Source organism: Protopterus annectens, chromosome 10.part0, assembly GCF_019279795.1.
Source record: "Protopterus annectens isolate FY-2018-M chromosome 10.part0, PAN1.0, whole genome shotgun sequence".
In the NCBI taxonomy this organism is placed as follows: Eukaryota; Metazoa; Chordata; order Ceratodontiformes; family Protopteridae; genus Protopterus; species Protopterus annectens.
This window is the reverse complement of record NC_056744.1, coordinates 343,848,617-343,869,728: the sequence shown is the minus strand read 5'-3', so window position 1 is coordinate 343,869,728 and position 21,112 is coordinate 343,848,617. Positions and strand designations below refer to the sequence as shown.

Genomic DNA, 21,112 nt, shown 5'->3' with positions numbered 1-21,112 from the left:
TACCATGCCAACTTCCTATGGGGCCGCTGCAGAGGAATCTGAAACAAACACCGGACAGTCCTCCAGGTTTTCATTAACCTTGGGGGAGGCTAGACTAGACTGAGCAGACCTAAATTTTCTGTCAAACTACTGACCCTCTGGATAGAAAGATTCTGCAACAGCACCCTGAGCTAACAATGTAAGATGTTGGTTTTCCAGGTACATAGACAAGGACAGAGACAACTACATAGCATCTTAGGCGCACACTCCTGGCAGACAGAGCACTGCGTATGGTCGTAGGAAGCACCCAAACAGAAGAGACACTGGTTGTGACCGTCTTTCTGGTGAATCTGCTGTCCACACTGACATTTTCCCTTTCTGGATGACATGAATACAATAATCACTGAAAATAGAGGAAAGAAAAAAAACTCCAACGGGGGGCACTTATCTGAAAACATGGCTTGGTAACCAGCACAGCAGAAGGGTGTTCAGACCGACATTCAATGATGGTGTTCAGCCTGGTGGAAAAGCAGTTCTGAGTATGTGCAGCTGTACATCACCTTGATGCCCTTTCACCTTGTGCGGACAGCATATGTATGACATACGAGGTCCACAAGAACTAAAGCATTTGGTATTCTGGCTGGACATTGGGCTATCCTTGGCAGGAGATCCCTTAAGTGAAAAATAATGCAACAGTGATACTGAAGGACATCTTTCTGGACTTCTGCATCCCATCACTAGCTTTCCTTACTACCTTATTTCCACACCTGCCTCACCTGTATATCTTATTCTGCAGTCCTCATACATTCTACTTTGACACACTGTCATTCTTGACTCCACCTACTTCCTTTTTTCCTGAGGTGCTACAACCCGAGTATTTTCTTAAACGTCTGTGCTTTATCTCCAGTCAGCTTTAAGGCCTTTAGCTTAGTCACACTTGTACCATTTTAATTGTATGGGCTAACCATGATCCTAAACATTAAGGTACTAAACACTATTTCCTTAACAATGCAAGATATAACAGACAGAAATGCACACAATCCTTACCACTACCTAAACACAATGCATATCTCTCCCCTTACCTATCTCTTAAACTAACCATAACCCACAAACACTTGCACACATACTCACACACTAAAATGCTGGAAGTTTTTGGTATTAAACTCCCAAACCGATACGACCCATCTTACACAAGAATAACAGAGCACACAATGCAAGGTTGGCAACGTTTCTGTGAACCATCTTACAAAGTAATAATGACAGACCACAGAGGTTCTCAAAAACAAAAGAGGGAGTAAACAAGTTCTTTGCAGACTTGTCTCAAAGCCCTGTCTTGTCTCCTACAGACTGCTGCAGGAAGAGCTATGCCTAGCCCGCAGGGCATTCTCTAATCCCACATTGATGAATTTATTGCACATAAGTAAAACAGAATCAGAAATACCCTGGGACAAATGAGAAACGTTGGAGGGACCTGTATGCGTCTCAAAGATTGCTCTTTCTCTGGAACAACTTACCATCCATGTGGAGCAAAGCTCATCCCTAACTGTATTTAATTGCAACTTGAACCAAAGGATGGGAAATTTCAGACTTACCCCTGGTTTGACACCTATACCCCTAATGGATAGGGGCAGCCTGTACATGTGTACAAACCTTAACCACAAAACTGTGACATGTCAGCAATATTTTGGTAAATTTAGGATATGCTTGGTTAGACTTAAAATGGCTTTTGGGCTTGTAGCCTAGTAGCTACCTATAAATATATAACACAACATGCAATGGGTGAAACCTGTAAATCATCTAACACAAGAATAGCACAACATACAATGCAAAAAACCTGTGAACCATCTTACAAAAAAAAATAAATAAATAATATAACATTCAATCCAAGGAACCCGTGACAAAACTTGATAAGAATAATACAGCACACAATCCAAGGGAACTCGAAACCATCTTACATTACATAGATTCATAGGTTCATACTAGGCTACTTGCCCTAGGGCATTTATAAGCCTAGCCAGAGTGTGTTTGGCCTTCACCACCCATTTTAAATTAATTTTGCTATGCCTTTTTTCGAGGTTAGTATACTGTGCCTCTGTCTAACAGTGACACAGAAGTGATACCCGGGGTAAACCTACGATCTCCCATCCACTCATCAAGATTCTTCTTGAAGAGAGTCAATGAGGGACTCTGCCTAACCTGGACTGGGATTTTATTCCAGAGTGAAGGGAACCTCTGGGTTATGAATCTGTCCCTCCAGCATGTCCTATTTATTTCAGTGCTGAGGTTCAAGTCTCTCGAGCACATAGCTCGATGGGATTTGGATTTTCTGAGGTGCAGCATATCCATTAATTCCGGGTTGGACATGGCTTTATAAGTCAGGCACAGATAGTCTCTGAGCAGGCGGTATGCCACTGAGTAGAGCTTGAGTTTCTTTAACCGGGCAGCATATGGCATCTGTTTGAGCCCTTTGATCCTCTTGGTGAGGTACTTTTGGGGTCTTTCCAGTTGCTGCAGGTGTCTGGTAAGGTACATCCCAAAGGGGGCATTGTACTCAATTATGGGCCTAATGAGGGATGAGTAAAGAGGCACGATGACCTCCCCTGATCTAGATGTGAATCCCTTCATGATTAGGTATATAAAACAACAAATAAATGCAAAAGACCTGTGATCAGTTTTATGGAAGAACAATACAACATACAATACAAGGAACCTCAGAACCACCTTACGCTAGAACACAACATACAAAGCAAGGGACCTGTGAATTATCTTACGCAAGAATAATAAACATAAAATGTAAGGAAACTGAACAGTCTTACAGAATAATATGACATACAGTGCAAGAAGCCTGTGAACCATCTCAGACAAAAATAATGCAGAATACAACGTAAAGAACCAGTGAATAATCTCAAAAAATAAACAACAGTGGAAAGAACCCATGACCCAGCTTACATGAGAATAACATAGCATACAATGGAAGGAATTTTTGAACCACCTCATACTAGAATAACACAACACATAAAGCAAGGAATCTATGAAAGTACAGTTGTGTACACTTACCATAAATGTAGATGTTTGAGTGTACTCACTGTTGCAGTCCTCAAACTTGGGTTATCCTGCCAGGGCTAGCCCTCAGTTGGCCCAAATATCAGAGGCTTAGTATTTCTGCGTCAGCTGCTGTCGCTCCAGGACTGATGTCAGATTGTCAGTGGTATAAAATCAAGCAGCCAACGCCATTACATCAGTTTTTCTTGCCCCAAAAGTCAGTAGCCCCAAAACAGGAAGCTAGGTTATGGTGGCAGAACACCACCAGTAGAAAGTAAATACCAAAAATCCTTGTAGAAAGTGAGGAAGAGACAGAGTGAGAGAGACAAGGGGGATGGAGGGTGGGAAACCAGGACTGCAACAGTGAATACACTCAAACATCTACATTTATGGTAAGTGTACACAACTGTACTATGTTACTCATGTTTCATTGTTGCAGTCATCACACTTGGGTTGATTCCCAAAGCTGAAGTAAAGGGTGGAGGCAGTCAAGGAGAGTTGGGGATGGGCTAGTATGCCCTGCAAGACTGCGGTTGCAAAGCCTGCCCTGGATTTGGAAAAGACAGGCAGGTGGGTAATGCTTGGTGAAGGTATGAACAGAACTCCATGTTGCAGCCTCCAGGATGTCCCTGGTAGGGACCCCTCTGAGGAAAGCTGCAGAGGTGGAGGTTGCCCTTGTGGAAGGTGTCCTGACCCCCTATGGGGTTGGTTTCCCGTGGTGTTTGTAACAGAAATGGATACAGTGTGCTATCCATTTGGAGATGGGTTTGTTTGGATATGGTCTTGCCCTCCACCCCTGCTGCAAAGCTGACTAGCAGCTGGTCAGTTTTCTTAAAAGGGTTAGCGTCTGTGCACATCTCAAGAGTGCAGGGTCCTTTCCCCCTTATTTTGAGGCTTGGGGAAAAAGGTGGGCAAATGAATCGATTGGCTGAGAGCCACACTGGACACCACTTTAGGCATGAAGGTTGGGTTAGTCCTAAGGGAGAACCTTTCAGCACGGAAAATGATGAAAGGTTCCACAGCCATGAATGCTTGTAGCTCTGAAACTCTTCCAGCTGAAGTGATGGCCAGAAGCAAGGCTGTTTTCCAAGAGAGGAATTTTAACTCTGCTGAAGCTGCAGGCTCAAAGGGAGGTAGTGTGAGCTTTTCCAACACATAATTTAGGACCCAAACTGGGGTAGGTGCTCTTCTAAGTGGGCTTAAATTGTTAGCCCCTCTTAGGAACTTTTGGATAAGAGAGAGGTGGCTCTGTGCTGTAATGAGCAGAGATGGCAGAGGCATGAATTTTAATAGAATAGAAGGATAGGCCCCTGTGCAGTAGATCTGCTAGGTAATCCAGGATGAGATGCAGGGAGGGTTGTGCTGCATCAGCTCCCTTAGCCTGGATCCAGGGGCAATACCTTTTTCACTTGTCAGCATGGGATTTTCTAGTGCTGGGGCATCTGGCCTCACGTATAACATCCAGGATTTGCTTGCTTAGGCTGGCAACTGGAGGAGAGGTCAGGGAATAAGCCAGGCTGCCAGGTTCAGGGTCTGCAATTGTGGATGCATGAATTCTCCATTCTGCTGGGTGAGGAGATTTGGGATCTGAGGTAGGTGCCATGGAGGCAGGGGTGACAGATTGCGCAGCAGTGGGTACCAGTGCTGGCATGGCTAGTCTGGGGCAATCAAGACTGCTCTTGGTTTTCCCTCCCTTATTTTGAGTAGTACCCTTGAGAGTAGAGGGGGAAATGCAGAGATCGATAGGTTTACCCATTGAAAGGATAGGGTACCCACTTTCCACGCCTTGCTGTGAGGTTCCCTGGTGCAGAATTTGCTGAGCTGGTGATTGTTGTGGGAAGCAAATAGGTCCACCTTCGGGGTGCCCCATTTCTGGGTTATGAGGTTGAAGGTGCTGTGGTCTAGCTGCCACTCATGTGGGTCTAGGAGGTTTCTGCTTAAGTTGTCTGCCAGAGAGTTTTGGGAGCCTGGCAGGAATTGTGCTAGCAGGCGAATTTGCATGGCTGAAGCAGTGTGCCAAAGGGTTGTGGCTAGCCTGCAGAGGGGATAGGTGGAGTGAGTTCCTACCTGCTTGTTGATGTACCACATCACTGTGGTGTTGTCTGTTTTGATCACCAGACGCCCTGGGGATAGTAGGGGTCTGAAAGCTGTCAGAGCATGCTGAACAGCTAGCAACTCTTTTTGGTTGATGTGCAGATGCATTTGATTTGGGCTCCAATGGCCCTGAATACACCTGCCATCCAGGTGTGCACCCCAAGCATAATCTGATGCATCTGTGGTTAGGGTCTGGGTGGCATGGGGTTGTGAAAAAGGAAGACCCTTGTTGTGGTTGCATGCTGCTGCCCACCAAAGAAAATCTTTCCTTGTGGATAACTGGGTTCTGGTGGCTAGTCGAGAGAAGATAGACTTGTTTTTTGGAGTAAGGAATGCCATCTGGGATGCTGTGTCTAGGCTTGCTCCCAGGAATACAATTTCTTGAGTGGGGACTAGTTTGGATTGCTTTTCGTTTATAGTATACCGCAGGGAGGTCAGTAGGTCCTTTACAAAGGTCAGGTGCTGTAACAGCTTTTCCAGACCATCTGCCTGAATCAGGCAATCATCTAAGTAGAGGTAAATCTGAATATTCCTTTGTCTGCAAAAAGCAATTGCAGAAATCAGGCATTTTGTGAAAACTCTGGGAGCAGTGGATAAGCCAAAGGGAAGTGCAGAGAACTGAAAGTGCATAGATCCTGCCATGAAACATAGATATTTCTTGCAAGAATCCCTGATTGGGGTGTGTAGATAGGTCTCTTTTAGGTCTAGGGTGGCTAACTAAGCATCCTTGGAAAGCACAGGAAGAAGCTGCTGGAGGGTGAGCATTTTGAATTTTGGTATCACCAGAAAGGTGTTTGGAATTGATAGATCGAAGCTTGGTTACCAGGTGCTCCCTTTTCTGGGTACCAGGAAGAGCCTGGAATAGAAACCTTGGCCTATCCTGTCTGGTGGAACAGGCTGTAATGTCCTCATGGAGAGCAGGAAATGGACTTGGTTTGGGGCCTCTCCCCCTGGTTTGGAGGGAGATCTGGGAACCCTTTTTGGGTAGGCAGTGTGTGGAAATAAAATGTGTACCCCTGGGACACTATGTTGAGTACCCATTGGTCGCTGGTGCTGGAAGCCCAGCTTTTTGCATGAAAGGAGAGTTTTCCTCCTAGGGGCACAAGCAGGTGGGCAGAGGTAAGGGGGTGGAGTTGTAAAGTCATTGTGAGTTCTTTCCATAAGGCGGTGACTTAGCACTCCCTGCTTTTGAAATGGAGGAACTCCATTGCTTAGATCCCTGCATTCCCTGGGGCTGCTGTCTGGGGGTCTGCGTCCCCTAGATCTTGTTTGAGCTGGCCTTGAGGGGACTGGAAAGGACCAGTGCTTGGAGGGGCAATGCATACTGAACCTCGGAGGTTGGACCTGCAAGAGGTCTTTAAATGTCTGCATAGATTTAGCTTTTTCTTCCATCTTTTTTAAGACCTCTTCTGCCTTGGTGCCAAACAAATTGTCTTCGTTCAATGGTGTGTCCAATAGTTTAGATTTGACATGGTCTGGCAAGTTCTGTTCCTTAAGCCAAGCATGCCTTCTAAGTGCAGAACCTGTGACGGCTGCCCTGCAGGATGTTTCTAGGGGGTCAAAGCCACATTGCAAGGTGTGCTTAGTAACTTGGTTAGCAGAATGCATAAGCTCCTGTAATTCTTTATTTGCTGCACAAGCTGAAAAGGTAGATCATTTTTGTTTAAGGAGTTCCAATGGCTAGAGTTGCAGAGGTGTATACTTTTTTACCCCATCTGTCTAAAGCTCATGAATCCCTGTCCGAAGGGGTGGGATTCTTGGCTGTGGTTGCTTTTATTCCTTTAGGTCCCTGGGAGATGACCTCTGGGTCTGCAGTAGGATTTTTGAAAATAAATTTGTGTGAGTTAGGGACTCTGTAATACCTGTCAGGTTTTCCTGGGTGCAGGTGGTAGGGTGTCAGGAGTTAACCTAGATTCCATGAAAACATCATCCACAACATCCAGGATAGGAGGAATAGCTAAGGGTCTGTGCTGTGGTAAATCTAGACATTCCGAGTCTCTTTTTGGACTGAGGATAATCCTGACATCCCCAATGGAAATGCTCTCTCAAAGTATGTAGGGTTTCACCAAAAGAAAAATTCTCTGGAGGAGAGGCAGAGGGAATGGATTCCCTCTGGATCTGAATCCTCATAAGCAGACAATGGCATGTGTTCATATTCTGAAATCTCACAGTCGGACTCCTGGTCAGATAAAGCTGCTGGGAAAAAGTCTCTCTTTCTTTTAGAAGGGGTAGGCTGGCTTCCCCTAATAAGCATGATAAGGTCTCCCGCCATTTTAAGCATTTGAGATTGAGGCATGGAAGCAGGTGCTTGAGTTTGGGGTTGTCGTTTTTTTTAGGCGTAGTTCAAACTCTGGGCCTTAGAAACTCGGTAGTTTTAGAAAGAACTGAAGACGCAAAAGAAGTTGTTGGTTTGTGTAGAGTATCGGTAGTGTGAAGAACTTCCTCGGAAGCTGGTGCCTGCTCAGCGGCTCCGGACCCATCCAAGGTAGAGACATCTGCAGGATCCTTAATGAACAAAGAGTCTCGCGGCACTCCAAACAGGTCTCGGTAGTGGCCTGCGAATCCATAGAAGTGAGCATCAGGGGCAGCAAAAGCACCTCACTGAGTACTGGCGAACTGGCGACTAACTTAATGGAAATGTCGTCTGCAGTTTTGGACCTGTGCAGTCTGTCTCTGTCTTTATCCTTACATTTTTTTCAAAAGATCTCTAGATGGATGGCTTATCGAAGCCATTTTGGAATATGGAGATCGAAGGCAAAAGTATTTAGCTACGATAAGGGCCCAACGACGTATAGTTCTGGTGTTGAATAAAGCACAAAACTGACAGCGAGTTACGTTGTGGTCTGGGCCTACAAAGGTGATGCAGTAAAAATGGAAATCTCGGTGTGGTATTTGCTTTCCACAGGCGGGACAATTGTTAACCTTTTCTGACATTGGTTAGAGCAAGAAAAAAGGATCCCCAACAGGGTACTTAGCTTTAGAAAACTTCAACTTCAATTTTGGAAATGAAAACCTCAGGTAGTGGCCGACCAGCACTCGTGCAAACTGCTTCTGCTTCGGGCTCCTCGGCAAGAAAGACTGATGTAATGGCGTCGGCTGCCTGATTTTATACCACTGACGACCTGACTTCAGTCCTGGAGCGACAGCAACAGACACAGAAATACTAAGCCTCTGGTATTTGGGCCGACTGAGGGGTACTCCTGGCTGGATAACCCAAATGTGATGACTGCAACAGTGAAACACGAATAACATCTAAAGAATAATAAACATAAAATGTAAGGAAACCTTGAACAGCCTTACACAAAAATAATACGACAGTGCAAGAAACTTGCGAAACATCTCACACAAGAATACATATGATGCAAGGTACCCATGAACCATCTTAGACAACAAGAACAGTATAACATGCAATGGAACTAATCTGTGAAACATCTCCTACAAGAATACAACAATGCAAGAGACTTGTGAACCATCTTACCCAAAAATACAACATACAGTGCGAGAGACTTGTGAGCCATCTTACCCAAAGCAATATAACATACAAAGCAATTAATCGGTGAACCATCATGTACAAGAATAACACAATATACTGTGCAAGGAACCAATAATCAATCTTACAAGAGGACAATATAATCTGCAATGCAAGGAGCTGACAAACCTTTTTATGCAAGAATGTACACTATTACAATGTTTCCATGATCACGAAACAAAGTACCACAAACACAGAAATCTTCAAACTGAACTGCAATCTTTTTGTGTAAAAATAGCTTAGACAAATTAACAGCAGAATGCAGGGAAATGTTTTGCATTTCTTGAAGTTATTTTGTGTGCCTAAAAATTGTTTTTAGGGTTCGGTTAACGTGTCAGGCCTCTACATCAATGACACAGCATGTGCACCACCCAATACAGAATGCCATCATCAATGCACAGCAGGACACACAAGACACTAACTTTAATCCGCCAGTCTCTAGTTACGATCCCCATACACTCAGCAGCTGGCAGTTATGATGGAGGCAGCCTCACATCAACAGCTCTTAGCAATGCATCCCAGTTTGACAGCTTTGCCCCTACCTTAGGTCATTCTTACATAAAGGAAAAGGGAATCTTCCCCTCCACCACCACCACTACGTCAGAGAAGCTACAATACAATGCTGTGAAATTCTGTGATGTCAGCCATATTACTAGTGGCTGATCAAGCCTATCGTACATCACGCTTGTCACGTTCTACAATGTAGTCTCCTTCTGTGTTAATATTTTGGGAGTGTGTGTGTTTGCTTCCTTCAGACAGCAATGAAAATTAACTACATGGCCTTCCATAGCATTCTTACCACAACACTTTAACAGTATTAAGGAGCAACATGAAGACCCACCTGACCAAATTTCGTAGCAACGTAACTCCATCTGATTTCAGGACTCCTGGAACACAGAAGAGAGCGTGCATTTAGTCCAAGTAAATGCCTGCTTTAACATTCTTTTCAAAATTATCTGAGAACAGCACACAGAGAATATCTAGTCAGCAAGTAATGCTTTGATTTAGGAGTTCCAAATAGTAGTCAAAGTGTGTGGTAAACTTGGGCATCCTCTTGTTCAAACTGCCAGTGGTCATATGATCAAATGAAAGAGAAGCACTTACTAGAAAGAACGCACAGCTCAGCTGAAAGCAGCTGCAATATAAAACAATAAACAGAAAAGCAAACATATTGGCACCAAAATGTATATCCCAAATGAGTTTAATCTGTAATCAAATTCCAGTTCAGTAAACTACATGGTACAGCACTAGATGACAGCAAAAACAGCACAGACTGGTTGTCAGTACAAAATGTAATCTTCAAACAAATTAATATAAATAGGTTCATAGGCTGATACTAGGCTATCGGCCCTAGGGCCTGTACAAGCCTAGCCTTGACAATTCTGTAGTTATTTCTTCCCACAATATTTACTTTCCTGGACCTTAGTCTGCACACCTGGTTAAGACAATGAAATAAATAAACAATGCAGTAGCGCCTTAACTATAACATTATAAAACATGCCTACAAGAGATTACAAACGGTCACTCTAACCCAGAGCATTATGCTTTCTCTACCATACAACAAGACACGGATGTGGGTCATTCTCCTGCATACAACATTAGCACAATGGATAACTGACCAGTTTTAATTATTACAGCTTTTTTTCCCTTTGCTGCACTGGATACAGAAGAACAATCATATCTGAATGACTATTTTTAATCTCTGCATTTTCTGTAAAACCATAATTAAGATGTTACACTGTCTGTTTATATTCAGCCTCCAAATAATTACACATTCTGTACTAAGAAAGTTTCTGGTGGGTGAAACTTGTTTGTCATGCTCCTGTGGTCATTTAGATTTGATTTGCAATGTGAAATGGAATTTAACTACAGATCAAGCAAGTTTGGGCTTTGTTGTCCTACAAATGAAAAAGTAACTGTACTGCTAAAAAAGTGCATCCCTGCTGAAGACTCAAGAAAATGGAGCTGAGCAATGATAAATACAAAGGCAAACGTTAGTAAAATTTTAGACAAGTATTAGTAAACGTACAGGTAAGCATTACACCTCCTTGTTCAGCTTACAAAAATCTGAATTCAAGGGCTACACATTTATAATGAAGTCTGTAGGCGTCTGTACAGCTCCCAAAGGCACCCCTAAGAGTGTGGTCAGCACACGCACCACACAACAGTTCTCAACAGTTACATAAACTGGGGTGGAGACAAAAGTTGCTAAATACAAGGTGTTGCTACTATGTTTTCTTCATTTATTTTCTCAGTGAACACCCTAGCTCACAGGTGGACAGCATAGTGTCCATGACAAAAATGGAGCCATCTGCTAACATTCCCCATCATACTTATTGTAAGCCCAAATGATATGACAACAGTACACAAACCTACAAAATCATATTACACATTCCCAAGAGGAAGGAAGTTAGAAAACAAAACTTTTGTCAAGAGTACCAGTCAGATCTGTAAACTCTGGTGAGTTTACTGTAAAACTGATTCATCTTACTCATACCTCTCAACCTGCAAACATCAAAAATCTGGACAAAGGCTCATGAAAAATAGTTACAAATATGTACGCTGATTTACATAAGATCTGCATACATAATTGTGTAACTCCACTCTCTCCAATGGAATTGTGGGATACCAACTTTCAAATGCAAACTGAAGAACAGACAACCAAAATATGGTCTCAAGAGTCGGACCCTGTAGTAAATGGTAACTATTTTTTTTTTTTTGAAATGTGTAGCAATGATGTTCACTGGGAAGGGAGAAGATGATGAACCTTAGGATTTTGATTTTGGTGACTTGCAGTATGTGGGTTTTGTCATAAAAGTACAGCATTTAACTGTATGCAATATTCTAATCTTAGCAAAAGAATATTACAGTTTGCTAGGACCACAAAAAGTCATTCTCCATGGCCTACTGATCAGTGGCGTAGCTAGAGTTTGTGCCTCCCGGGGCTGTCTTCGAGTTTGCCTCCCCTCCCCCCTTACAAAATAAAGGTCGAATGGGGCCCCCATACACAGCCCTCCCCCCCTATAGCCATTCCAATGTCTCATTACTTGGCTATTTCACCCCATTTACTATAAACACTGTAATGTGCATACTGCATTTACTTTACATTTTATAGCAAAAACACTAATAGACATCTGCTAAACAAAGCAATACAGTCTCACAATGAAAATAGACTTAGCATTAAAACTTTTCTGCCTTTGAAAAGCACATCAATTGAAACAGCACTGAAACCCACATTCAAAGAAAATGCAAAAGACATCTAAATAATTCCACATTAAAGAGATCTATAACTAATGAAGAGGTTGCTGCTAGTAAACAACTTAATATTTCATTGTTTCATCTACAAATAAAGTGCCTGTTGCCCTTGAAGAATAAATTGCCTATGTTACATTAAAAAAAAAAAAAAAAATGATAAGCTAGTAATATTGCAATAGGGAATGGATGACAACTGAAAACAGGTTCATAGTCACTAGGTATCTCCGCCAAAGAGGGCATTCTCAGGACTGCAGCATCCACCCCCTTTAAAAGTACAACACAGTACAGTATCAGCAATTCATCTACCTATTTTGGGAGTAGAACCCAGCGCTTTCTGCATCAAAAGCAAGTATACTACCTGTTCTGCTACTAACACAAATAGACTTGGCATAAGCAGCATTAAACTTCTCTCCCCCTGAAGAACCATGCGGCACAAGAAATCTGGAAAAAGACATTTATGGGGGGGGGGCACATTTCAAACATTACTTGTATAATTTTAGAAAGTTGCTAGAATACAGCGGTTTGTGTTACCATGGGATAGGAAGACAAACTTAAATGATTATCATTATTTAGTGAATTCAGTTCTCAATGACTTGCCAGAAAACCACACATTTTAACAGGAACAGACCAAAAGTATGAGCCAAACATTCTGTGAAACTCTGGACAGTTGAGAAACTCTTTGAATCATGAGTGGTGGTATGGGCAGATCATTTAGGCTCTTGCTCTTTGTACCCAAGGTACAGGGTTTGAGTCTGCGTAACCCTAACTACCTGTTATACCTAACTGGGGCATTTCACACACACACACACACACACACACACACACACACACACACACACACACACACACACACACACACACACACACTAAGTAAATGCCACGTCTCTTTCAGGATACACTTGCAGAGCCATTAATAAAATACACTGCGTGCACACACTTCAATGCAAAGGGAACTAGAACCATTAATAAAATGCTCTTGCTGAGCCATTAAGAAATGCACTTGCAGCCCGAACTAGCAGGAATTAAGTAAATGTCGCATCTCTACTAAATCTTGTGCCACACACTTCAATGCAAAAGGATACACTTGCAGAATAAAATACACTGTGTGCACACACTTCAATGCAAAGGGAACTAGCTAGCAGCAGTAATCATATACACTTGCAGAGCCAATAATAAAATACACCTGCAGCCTGAACTAGCAGGAGTTAAGCAAATGCTTTGAACAAAAATACACTTGCAGAGCCTGAACTAGCAGTAGTCCATTTCTCACCCCGCCCCTATTAGTACACTACACTTGCACAGCCAAACTAGCAGGAATAATGTGTAAATGTAAACTCTCGTGCCACACACACTCAATGCAGCAAGAAAAATCTTTGTTTTTGCCTTACCTGGACAAGTGCTGTGCGTACTGCCATAAAACCCACAGACCTACCTTAATAAAACCCATGGACCAGTAAAGTTAAATTAAATTAAGTAATGGCTCAAATTCTAACAGGCTGTCTGCCTCGTACTGACATCATCATGCACGCCCTGCACATGATGATGCCAGGAGCAGTCCAAAAAAAAAAAAAACACACAGGAAATTCGGAAATTAAAGCGGCCACTCGGGAATTTGTGGCACCCCAATATTTTGCCCTCAAAACCGGTATTTAGCGAGTAATTCAGTAAGGTTGAGAGGTATGATACTCTGGGATGAAGCAGTTTAACAATGCGACGTCACAGGCTTTATCAGGAGGATGAGCAAATAGCAGGCAGGCTGTATGAATAACCTCCACGAAGTCTATACTCAGAATGAACTCTCTAGAAAAAATGTATACCATACAGCATGCAACTTCCTGTAGCACCATCTTTTTAGTTATAACACACACATTATACACACATATATAAGGATATACTTTCATTTATCAAAATTACACTTACCTGAAACTCTAAACACTGAGATGATTTCTTTGAAAGACAAACTATGCAAAACTATGGATAATCAAAATTTTACATAGGGAAAACAACCACTTGACCACCAGATCAAAATAATAAAAGGGAACATATTTAAACCCGCCCCCGCACCCCCTAACTAAATATACCAACACTGGGGAAAAAGGGCAAGGATCACCATGGTGGCCAAGTTCATAGGTAAGTACTAGGCTATCTGCCAGAGGGTATTTATAAGCCTAGCTAGAGTGTGTTGGCTTTCCCCACCCCCTTTAGATTAGTTCCGTGGGTCTCTGACCAGCAAAGCCATTAGTTCCCTGCGCCTCTGTCCAGCAGAGCCCCTGCAGTGATCCCCAGGGTAAATTTTCTGTTTCCCATCCACCCGTCAAGGTTTCTCTTGAAGAGCACTAATGAGGGGCTCTGCCTGATGTATATTGGAATCTTGTTCCAAAGCATGGGGAGTCTCTGGGACAGGAATCTATCCATCCAGGACGTCCTATTTATCGTTGTGGTAAGGTTTATATCCCTAGAGCATATGGCTCTCAGGGATTTGTTTTTTTTTAGGTGGAGCATAGCCATCAATTCTGGGTTGGACATGGCCATATATGTCAAGCAGAGATCACCTCTGAGTAAGCGGTATGCAACAGAGTACAGCTGGAGTTTCTTTAGCCGGGCTGCATAGGTCATCTGTTTGAGGCCAGTAATCCTCTTGGTGAGGTACTTTTGTGGTCTTTCCAGCTGTTGCAGGTATCTTGTAAGGTACATCCCAAATGGGGCGTTGTATTCTATAATGGGTCTAATAAGTGATGAGTTGAGAGGCACAATAACATCCTTCTGGATGAGAACCCTTTTGAGATTAGGTGGGCCACATAGAAGGATTTTCTAACCACCTTGGCAATATGATTATCAAAGGAGAGATTGCTATCTACTTGGGTCCCCCGATCCCTTATTAATTTTTCTGTATTTAGGGGACTACCACCTATGTGGTAGTTCATAGGTATTTTGTTTTTTCCAAAGGGGATGACTATGCACTTTTTCGCATTCAGCTTGAGGCCATGATTTTGAAACCTGGTATCTGTCTCAGTAAGACCCTTCTGGAGGGTGTCTGTATCAGCCGGAGAATCAATTATGGCCCCCAGTTTGCAGTCGTCTGCAAATGTGGTCAGCCAAAGTCCTCCTGTGCTTGCCTGTACCTCTGAGAAGTATATACCAAACAGGAGGGGTCCTAGGACTGAGCCCTGGGGGATGCCATTTGCAACCGGTTTAGAGTTGGACCTAGAGTCGGCAACCCTCACCGTGAGCCAATTTGCAACCCATCTCTTGACGTAGAGGTTAATGTTCAGGTTGGTGAGTTTGTCTATAATACCAGAATGGGGAATGGTGTTGAAAGCCTTTGCGTGGTCTAAGTAGGCTGTGTGGACCCCCTTACCCTCATCTAATGCCTTGGTAACGGTCTCAAAGAAGTCCACCAGGTTTAGGAGGCGTGATCTGCCCTTAAAGCCAAACTGGGTGGGGTCCTAAGTATGGAGGTTTCCAATGTCTCTGTTGATGAGTTCCATGATGATGCTCTCCATAGCCTTGCAGACCAGGCTAGTGAGGCTTATAGGGCGAAAGTTCCCGGGGTCGGTTGTGACACCACCTTTGTGGAGTGGGATAACTGTTGCAGTGCGCCACTCTGTGGGTACATAGCCTCTAGAAAGGCTAAGTTTGAACAGTGTGTTTAGGTGAGGGGTTAGTTCATTTTGGAGCTCTTGTAAGACACAGCCTGGGACACTGTCCGGTCCCATAGAGGCTGTGTCTTTGGCTTTGGATAGTGCTGTTTTAACCTGTGTGTCGGTGATTGCTGGGGCCTTACATTCTTCTGGTATGGTTATGGGGCCTTTAGGGGGTGAGAGGGGTGTGAAGTTTGCAATGAACCTGGGCGGCACAGTGGTGCAGTGGTTAACATTGTCACCTCACAGCAAGAGGTTCTCCGGTTCGATTCTCGGCTGGGGTGCCTTCTGTGTGGAGTTTGCATGTTCTCCCTGTGCTCGCGTGGGTTTTCTCCGGGTACTCCGGTTTCCTCCCACATTCCAAAGACATGCATCTGGAGCATTTCTCCCCGGGCCTCCGCTGAAAACAGGCTCTGTGGAACCTAGTCGGACATTCCCGGTCAACAAATGTTAAATAAATAAATAAATAAATAAATAAATAATAAACCTGTCTGCTAAAATGTTGGCAATATCAGTTGGTTCAGTGTATTTTGTGCCATTCTGCACCAACTCATAGCAGATCTGAGAGTTTCCACTTTGGTTCTTGACATAGCTAAAGAACGCTTTGAGGTTATCTTTGGAGTCCTTGGCAATTTTTCTTTCAAAGCTAGCCTTGGATGATTTAATGAGGGATCGTGGTTTCTTGCGGATACTGATCAGGGATGTATTTCCTTTTAGGGATTTTGCTCTTATCTGTACTAGTTTCCTCCTTCTATTGTAGAACCTGTTTATGGCAGGGGTCCACCAGACTGGTTTCCTTTTCTTGGAGAAGTGAATCTTGGTTTTACTTGGGATAGCACAATCCATGCATTCCTGCAGATGATCACAGAGTGCCTTTGTATAGGTTTCAGCAGCTTGGACAGCATTGTCCATTGGCGTGGGGGCTGTGAACCTTTCCACCTCGGTCTTAAGCAATGTGAAGTTTGATTTTGAAAAGTTTTTCACTGAGGTTTCCTTGATTGGGGTTGGGGGCGAAATGTGAATATCCAGAGTGATTAGTCTATGGTCTGATTTAACCAGCGAGGGGTTGACGTCAAGTGTGGAACACCGGTCACCCATGTTGGTGATGACCAGGTCCAATACCAATATGTTCCCTCTGGTGGGGGTGTTGACCAGCTGATCCAGGGCATTCGAGTTTATAAATTCTTGGAAGCGTTGGGCAAGGGAGTTAGTACTTGAGTAGTTCTCCCAGTTAATGTTTGGGTAGTTGAAATCACCCAGTATTAGGGTGTTTGGTAGGACCTTCATATTTCCCAGTGTCTCTAGAAATGCGGAATGGGGGTCCTGGGTCATGGTGGGTGATCTGTAGCAAACTACAATTTGGATTGCAGTTTTGACCATTGTTAGTTGCACTTGGATGATCTTTGATGCATCGTGCTGCGCCACTAACCTGGAATATGGATACACCCCCACCTTTTGTGTTTCAGTCCTGGTTCTGTGGCTGAAAGGTATGGTATGAGTTATAGACTGGTAGTGCTGGGATGCTCTCTGGAGCCTTAAACCAGGTTTCTGTTACTGCACAGATATCGATGTTCTCCATACTGAGGAGTGCCTCTAGTGCGTGCATTTTGAAGTTTAGACTTCTGGCGTTAAGTAGCATTACCCTCAGTTTTAGGTTACTTGTGCTATTTACGGTAGTGGGTTTGTCTTTTGAGCCTTGCCTAAAAAAGGCACTATGGGGGCGGCAAGAGCCTTTGCCAGTATTTGAAAGCCTAAGGGTGACAGGTGCAAACCATCTCTTGCGAAGCAATGTGGCTTGTCGAGCACATCATCCCAGGCAAACAGATACTGGATCCCCTTTGAATGACACCAGAAATGTATCCAATTGTTGAAGTTGATCATTTTTTCTTTATATGGTGGCATCATTCTTGGTGAGGGTAGGATGCTACTCAGGGTCAGGGTCATACCGGCCTTGGCTACATGATCAGAGAGCTCTTCCATGTCTCTTTTCATGTAGTCCAGGGAGGTAGATCTCAGGTCATTCACACCAACATGTACAATGACAGAGTTGTATTAGTACTTGTTCTGGAGTGACCTGAGTGCGTGTGTTATGTGGCAGATCCTGGCACCTGACAGGCAGCTAATTGTAACCTTCTCCTTGTCCAGCCAAGTTAGTGGGACATCAGTGTGCCTGACTACAGAGTCGCCTATTACTAGTTTGTTGGGTATGTTATTTTGCCTTATGGGCTGTGATAGCGTGACACACTGATTATGTGAAGTATGTGTTTCATGGCTGGTGATGGGTTGTGGAGGTAGCTTGGATGTCTGCTTTGGAGGTCTCTGTTGCTTTTGCAGATTTTTATTTAGAGCCTCTGAGTATGTTTTCGTGCATTTATATGTGCTATTTGCCTGTGTTGGTTTGTTAGGTCTATGTGAGACTGGTGGTGTGTTGAAAGTATTATCCTTCTCCTCTTGACAGTCAGTTACAGTCTGGGGTTGAGAGAGCTTTGCCTCCAGTCAGGCTGTATAATTGCATCTCTCGCATATATTAGTGTTTGGTGGTAGAAGGAGAGGGTTGTCTGTGTACATGAGGCAGTTGTAACATTGCCTCAAAATGCCCAGATTCACCAGTTGGACTGGAGAGTACACCTGAAACTGCCCTTTGGACATGCCTGAATAGGTAGAGTGAGCTGTTTTTCTGATTGACTGGTGTGGACGAATAGAGAGCCTTGTCCTTCTGGACAGTATAAGGGGGGCTTGTGCTACGGGGTATTTAGTGCTGGTTATGAGTTTTAAGCAAGTGCTGGGCTGTAAAATGAATGGTTTGAGTGCTAAAGTCGAAGGTTTGTCTAGTTCCAAGGGAAAAACTGAAGAGTAGACTTCGTGGAGTCTGGAATAGTTTAACCCTAGCTAACAGGCGGTGCCCGGCTCGCAAAACCACACAAATGCAGTTTTTATATCAGAAAGATTAAAGAAAGAGAAATTAGCCCAAAATGGCCAATAAAATTACAGTTTCTGGGCAGAAACCACTCCTCCAAGGGCAGGTAGGCTGTTCAGAGCTCCCCACTCTCACTGGTGAACAAAGAAACTTCCTTTTTGCCCAAGTAAGATATGGCCAAACACAGAAGATTAAACACAGTCCAGGTATCAGCAGGTATCTGAAACTGGACTTTTCTAGCTTAGTAAGGCGGGAAAATAGCAAGACTTTTTTTTCCAAGAAAACAGTAGAAACAAATGCAAAAACACTTTTATAGTGCAGTATGGCTGTCGCACTTGAGTGGGAAGCCAGTAACAGTTAAAAATACAATTTACAACAAAAAACGAATTTTAAAGTGCAGGCACAAATAAATGCAATTTCAGTGTAAAATGAGTGTTCTGAGAAGCAATAGTGGTTGTTTTCCCTATGTAAAAAGTACAGTTGTGTACACCTACCATAAATGTAGATGTTCGAGTGTCTTCACTGTTGCAGTCATAACTGTAGGGTGTTCCTGCCGGCAGGCAGCCCGAGGTCGCCCAGAATCACAAAGTCTAGGTCCGGCGTCGGCTGTACAAGCTAGTACCCTGACGTCAGTACGCTCTGGTACATAGCCCTCAGCCGACGACATCTTCTCCAGCCTTTCTTGCCCCAGATGTCAGAAATCCCCCATAAACCAAAAATGAGTCCAACAAGGAAACACAAATACACCATAAAAGAGAAAAAAAGAGGGGATAGGAGGGAGGGAAACACCGACTGCAACAGTGAAGACACTCGAACATCTACATTTATGGTAGGTGTACACAACTGTACTATGTTCTTCGTGTTTCACTGTTGCAGTCATAACTGTAGGGTGGAATCCCAAAGCAGTGGAGAAAGGGAGGAGGCTTAGATAGAAGTAGGGGCAGCAAGAAGGCCCTGCAAAACAGCAGAGGCAAAACCTGCCCTGGTCTTAGAATACAAAGGGAGATTGTAGTGCTTGGAAAAGGTATGCACAGAACTCCAAGTGGCAGCTTCCAAGATATCCTTGGTAGGAACTCCTCTGAGAAAAGCTGTAGAAGTGGCAGCTGCTCTAGTAGAATGACTTCTCACAGTACCTGGAAACTGTTTCCCATGATGAGTGTAACAAAATCTTATTCCATAAGCAATCCATTTAGAAATAGTTTGTTTGGAAATAGCCTTTCCAAGAGAACTGGAGGCAAAAGAAACAATTGGTTAGATTTTCTGAACTCTTTAGTCTTGTCCAAGTAAAATCGTAAATGTCTGTGTACGTCCAATGAATGCAAAATCCTTTCCCCTTTATTTTGAGGATTAGGAAAGAAGGTAGGAAGGTGAATTGTCTGATTCAAAGCAACTTTCGAAATCACCTTAGGCATGAAAGTAGGATTGGTCCTCAAGGATACTCTGTCTTGATGGAAAATTAGGTATGGTTCCACAGCCATGAGAGCTTGCAACTCTGAAACCCTTCTGGCAGAAGTTAATGCTAACAAAAGAACTGTCTTCCAGGATAAAAACTTAATATCAGAAGCCGCAGCAGGCTCAAAAGGAGGCAAAGTGAGTTTTTCCAAAACATAGTTAAGATCCCAGGCAGGGACAGAAGGGGTCCTAGGAGGCCTCAAATTCTTAGCTCCTCTCAAGAATTGTCTCATCAATGGGTGAGAAAAAACAGGAGGATCAGTATTGAAATGAGCAGATATAGCAGAAGCATGAATCTTAATGGAAGAAAAGGAAAGGCCTTTAGACAAAAGATCTGAAAGGTAAAGCAAAATAGATGAGAGATCAGGCACAAAAGGGTTAGAGCCTCGGTCCTGCATCCAAATACAAAATCTTTTCCATTTAGAGGCATAGGATTTCCTAGTGCTAGGCTGTCTAGCTTGTAGAAGAACATCCAAAACTTGTTTGGGGAGCTTAGAAGAAATCAAATTCCCTTGAAGAGCCAAGCTGCCAGGCAAAGGGTCTTGAGATGAGGGTGTGTAGCATCTGACCTGATGCTGGGACAGAAGAGAAGGGTACAGAGGAAGGATCCAAGGAGGTTCCAAGAACAGATGCTGTAAAGTTGGATACCAAAACTGTCGAGGCCAATTTGGAGCAATCAAGATGATGAACTTGGGCTTGTCCTGTTTTATCTTCAGTAACACCCGAGGAAGAAGAGGAAGAGGAGAGAAGGCATATCCAGGCTTCTCCAACTGAATGTCAGGGCATCCACTTTCCAAGCTGTTTTGTGGAAGGACCTGTGGTGCAAAAGAGCGGCAGCTGATGATTGAGATGGGATGCAAACAGATCTATCTGGGGACACCCCCAAACTGCAGTTATCCTGTTGAATAAGTTGGCGTCTAGCATCCATTCGTGAGGATCCGAAATGTTTCTGCTTAGGCTGTCTGCTAACAGATTCTGCTTTCCTGGAATGAATTGAGCCTGAAGATGCAGATTCAGACTTAGAGCTGTGTCCCATAAAGCCATAGCTAGTCTGCAAAGGGGGTATGAATGAGAGCCCCCCTGCTTGTTTATGTACCACATGACTGTGGTGTTGTCTGTACGAATTAGAAGAGGCCCTGGTTGCAAAAGGTTCTTGAAGGCTAGAAGAGCATTTTTAACTGCCAACATTTCTTTCAGATTGAT

The 21,112-nt window shown here is 43.6% G+C and overlaps 1 protein-coding gene across 3 annotated transcripts in view; it reads right to left on the bottom strand.

The window, feature by feature from the left end:
- SOAT1 (sterol O-acyltransferase 1) overlaps positions 1-21,112 on the bottom strand; it is a 1,410,727-nt gene that overhangs the window by 363,467 nt on the left and 1,026,148 nt on the right. For all 3 annotated transcript variants that reach the window (XM_044085246.1, XM_044085245.1, XM_044085244.1), the window contains exon 10: positions 9,486-9,531. In XM_044085246.1, the coding sequence (XP_043941181.1) occupies positions 9,486-9,531 (46 nt within the window). The remainder of the gene's footprint in view (positions 1-9,485; positions 9,532-21,112) is intronic.